General features: G+C 32.7%; 1 protein-coding gene across 1 annotated transcript in view; it reads right to left on the reverse strand.

Moving 5' to 3' along the window:
* Positions 1–1,189: 1,189 nt before the first annotated feature.
* Positions 1,190–5,059, reverse strand: part of LOC115937438 (P antigen family member 3-like) — a 7,637-nt gene continuing 3,767 nt past the window's right edge. Inside the window, exons 4-5 of the mRNA XM_031019413.1 lie at positions 4,394–4,444; positions 1,190–1,276 (exon numbers count right to left, since the gene is read on the reverse strand). Coding sequence (XP_030875273.1) covers positions 1,254–1,276; positions 4,394–4,444 — 74 coding nt within the window. The 3' untranslated portion in view covers positions 1,190–1,253. The remainder of the gene's footprint in view (positions 1,277–4,393; positions 4,445–5,059) is intronic.

The following is a 5,059-nucleotide window of genomic DNA, read 5'->3' on the forward strand; positions in this document are numbered from 1 at the left end:
GTCACTGTACTTTAGGTAGGGTCCAATGCTAAAAAGGAGATGCAATTCAGAAACAGCTAAACATGGGCAAGTCTAGCCCTGCATTACTCACAGCCTGTCAGAGTCTTCAGTTCCAGGGAGTAGAAAAGGGTTTTACATACCAATTCATTTTATGAAGCTAGTGTTACCTTGATACCAAAGTCCAAAAAAGAGAGTACATGAAATAAAAATACAGGTTAATGTCACTCTTGAGGACATACACAAAAATTCTAAACAAATTATTAAGACTTAGATTATTCAGAAGAATAATATATCATGACCATTTTTCTCCCTAGTAATGAATGGTTGGTTAAAAACAGAGGAAGTTACCTATGTAATTCACCACATTAACAGATTAAAGGAGAAAAAATCCTATGATCATCTCAATAAATGCACGACAAGTGTTTGATGAAAGTCAACATATATGCAAGATAAATATAGAACTTTCTTTACTACACAATAAACATGGTGAAATTTAAAATTTTCCACTTCTTATCAGGAATAAGATGAGAATGTCCAATATTACCAGTTCTATTCAACATTTGTACTGGGTGGGTCTGTCCAATGTTATGAGAGAAGGAAAAGTTATAATGTTTAAAACAGAAGGAGCAAACTGTTAGTATTCAAAGATTATATGGTTGTGTATGTTGAAAACCAAATGGAAGCCAGACATAAACTTTCAAAATTAAAAAGCATATTTAGCAAAGTTGCTGGAGAGAACATCAATTTACAAATATATCTGTATATACCAGGTAAATCACAATACAAAATTTAAAATAATGAACAAAACAAACGAATAAAGAAAAAAGGAGACAAAAAACAGACTCTTAAATACAAAGAACAAACTGATGGTTGCCAGAGCAGAGGTGGGTGGGGGGATGGGTCAAATAGGTAAAGGGGGTTAACAGTACATTTATCTTGATGAGCATCAGGTGATGTATGGAATTGCTGAATCATTATTTTGCACACCTGAAACTAACACTGAATATTAATTATACTTGAATAAAAAAATGACATATGAAAATTACAAAGTAGATGCTCAATAAATGTTCTCTCCCAGGGAAATAATAAATAAATGAAGTGATATGATTTTCAATAGCATCAAATGCTTAGAAATAAGTTTAACAAAACATTTGCATGAGTCTTTGGAGAAAGTTGTAAAACTTTATTGAGAGAATTTTAACAGTGAAATATCCAGCATAAGAACAGTTTGCATGGTTTCAGCTTGTCTTCATTTAATCCTGTGACTGCCCGTCATCTGTAAAGTAAACAAAACAGTTGGAAACATTACTTAGCAGAATTTTATTTATAGTACATTAAAGGTATACAACAAACACTATAGTTTTGGTTTTATAAGATAGATTTTAAGCATATATTTAATCAGTATTTTTAAACACATCACTCTTTCTATGGGTACAAGGAAACAAAAAGGCAGTTCAAGTTCAGAACACACTAAATGAATGGAACTCAGGTCATGATCTCAGGGTCATGAGATCGAGGCCATGTAGGGCTCAGCAGGGAGTCTGTTGGATATTCTCTCTCCCTTTGCCCCTCCCCCTTCTTGTGTGCTCATGCTCTCTCTCTCAAGTAAATAAAAATAAAACTTTAAAAATAAAAGCTTCCACTTGAAATAACATTCTGAATATAAGATATCTAAAACAATGTCACATTTTTGCTGCTTAAGTGAATAAAAAGACCAGTATACATTTGTTTTGGCTCTATCGTGCAGAAGTGCAAAAATGTTTTTTTGAGCTAGTTTAGCCTTTATGTGATTGGTAACCATTTGTCCCCATTTCCACCTGTAATCCTACTATGATTATGAATAATGCCCTTTTTCACACTTGACAGTTTGTATAATAAATTACATGGTCATACTGATTTTAAGTTATCACCATCATTTCTGACATCAAAATGTGAAGCACATATATACTACTGTGTCTTACAGTATGATACAAAAATGGAAGGAATGAATTGAGGAAGTGAAAAAGGAAATGAATGGAGAGAGGGAAAGATACCTAGAAAAGTCAAACATTTGTTTCTAAAAGTAAGTGCTTTTTAAAAACTTTTATTAAGGAATAACTGACAAACATACTTGTATATATTTCAAGTGTACGTGATGATTTGCTCCTATGTGCACACTGTGATTACCAAATAAACATAAGGAATTAACACATCCATCACCGCATATAGTTAACCTTTTGTGTGTGAGAATGCTTAAGATCTACTCTCTCCACCTTTCAAGTATACAATCAATATCATATTATTCACTAAAAGTAAGTGCTTCTGAGGGACAACTCTGACAAATTTCAGAAGTTTTCTCATAGTATCTGCAATGTTCAGATACTTCTGGGATATATTATATAAGTTTTCCTAATATATCAACCATTTCATCCATATTTTAAAAATATTAAGAGTTCAAGAATATATTCACTTTCAGTTATATAAAATACTATTTGTTAGTGTCTTGTTCATATTCCTTATTGTGTGTACTTCATTTTTTTAGTTTCTTCAAGATTATGTAAACTAGTGGATACTCTTCATAAATATTTTTTAAAAGAGCAATCTGCCTCATTTATTAGTTGCATTACTTTTCCTTTTACTAATATTTCTTACCTTTTATTTAGTACCTCTTTCCTTTTTGTTAGGTTTATTCTGTTGCTTTTTTTTCTTACCTTTTATATTGGATGCTCATGTAATGTATTATCTATGGAATAACATGCATTTTAAAGGCTATGATCTTCCTATGAGTACATTTTAGCCATGTTCAATAGGCTCCTGGAAGTAGTCTGAAAAATATCTCTTTATGTAAACAGTCTAATGGAATGGTTCAGCAATGTAGACTAAAAATGTTTAGGCCAATGAAAGGTAATTTCCTCCCTAAATATCAAGTGTGTCCTTTAAATTCAGAAGCTCTTATAATTAATGGTCATCGATTTGAAAAACACATATGTAAAACCTAAGTTGATTACTTAGGAATTATTAAAGTTACAGACTTTAAACTTCAAATCTTACCAATTTATGTCTCAAGGCAGAAACTTATTGTCACTTTTGCTATCGTTATAGGTGATTTTATCATAGTGTTCACATTTTTTTTTTTTAAGATTTTATTTATTTGCAAGAGAGAGAATGAGAGACAGAGAGCATGAGAGGGAGGAGGGTCAGAGGGAGAAGCAGACTCCCCGCTGAGCAGGGAGCCCGATGCGGGACTCGATCCCGCGACTCCAGGATCATGACCTGAGCCCAAGGCAGTCGCTTAACCAACTGAGCCACCCAGGCGCCCCAGTGTTCACATTTTTATTAGGGACAGTAGCTCATGAAGACTGACAGGGGTACAGTGAGTGTGCTTAGCACAGATATCTTATACCCATCTTGAGCATCAGTGACTACATGCATTTTCTCTACTTGATCAGCCACAGATACTAGAAACTTGACTCCCTCTTGCCATTTTCTTATGTAGTCATTTGAGGCTTCTTGGGAAAAAGGATTTAAAATGCAATTGTTTTTTAAAAGCCAGAAGAATTCAGAATTTTACAGAATCTACTTACACCTATTTGGGTCTCCACATAGAAAAACAAACATCAAGCAGTATTTACTCATTGTCTTAGTAGCAATAAAATCTCAATTCAGATGTTAACATTTCACCCCAGATGATATTTTACAATAATTGAGTCATGCAAAATAGCATATCTTTGTATTCTATTCATGCTATCCAACAGAACCAGAGAATGCAAAAATCAGCATTAAAAGTTACTTTAATATATCTGATTTGAATTCACTAATTATACAGGAGTAAAGGTGGGTTTAGAAGTTAAGGGATTCTCCTGGAATCACACAAATTACGTTAGAGCTGGTAGTAGAACCTACTTTAGTACCTCAGCATATTTCATACAAGCTGATATTTACTATAAATGCATTATGTATTTGTAAACATAGACATTATGAAAGAATCTGAAAATTATTAGCTCTTGGCTAAAGTACTTATATTCAAAAGTAAGAAGATGTTTTATATTTCATAGTTCAATATGGCTTTGACCCAATTTGTTTCTAGATCTGTTAGTCTGTAAGTAAGGCAGTCAGGCACTTAGGGTCCAAATTACCTGCCAAATAATCTTTATTATGTGAACAATAATAAACTTGACTATGTCTTGTCATTTTATTATTTAGTCATCTGAGGCTTGTTTGGGGAAAGGATTTAAAATGCCACTGTTTTTATTAAAGTAACAATAATGTTATATCAATATTATTAATGATATTCTGAAAACTAAAACCACATACTTTGCATTCTTAAAGGGTAGCATATCTGCTTTTGGCATTTTAATGAACTCTACATTTGATAAACTTGCCCCCTTGACATTCAGACCATCTCTACACTTACCCCCAATATTTGACTCAGCCAGTTCCCAGAGATCAGCTTTCAGATCAGGCTCTTAAAAAAAAGTTAACAATTTAAGCAATGAACATGAAATATAAATAAGGAAAAAATATTTATTCCTTCAGTTACATGAAATAAAATCCTGTCGGCTACTATGATAATAACTATGATGGAAGGATGGACTTCACATCTTTGTTTTCCTGTATTATGAAACTATTTTAAATGACAACCTAAAGATAAACCACACACACAAAAAGATAAACCACACTACATCTACATTTCCATTATATTACCATAGCGTACCAAAAGTAGAGAGCATCAGCTATCTAAGAAACCTGAAGTCTACACCATGGATAGGATTTTAATTACAATAAAAATGTAATTTTCTGAAGGATTAACTGAGTGCATTTTTGGGCTTATGACAAATCTTATAGTAGTGACACACATCCCCTTTTGGGGTAGCCTGAAACTTATTTTGTTAAAAGTAACTAGCTATATTAAGGTACAAAGGCCCTTTATGTAATTTTCCATAAATAAGTCCTATTTAGAGCAAAGTATCAAAAATACCAACAAATTATTAGCAAAATTTCTGTCCTGAATGAGAATAAAGGAAGTAGGTTGGAAGGAAATTAATGGGCTTTGTTGTCAGTCATGTTGTGGAAACCTCTT

The sequence above is a fragment of the Leptonychotes weddellii genome, chromosome X, assembly GCF_054177405.1.
Source record: "Leptonychotes weddellii isolate Sample4059 chromosome X, ASM5417740v2, whole genome shotgun sequence".
Lineage (NCBI taxonomy): Eukaryota > Metazoa > Chordata > Mammalia > Carnivora > Phocidae > Leptonychotes > Leptonychotes weddellii.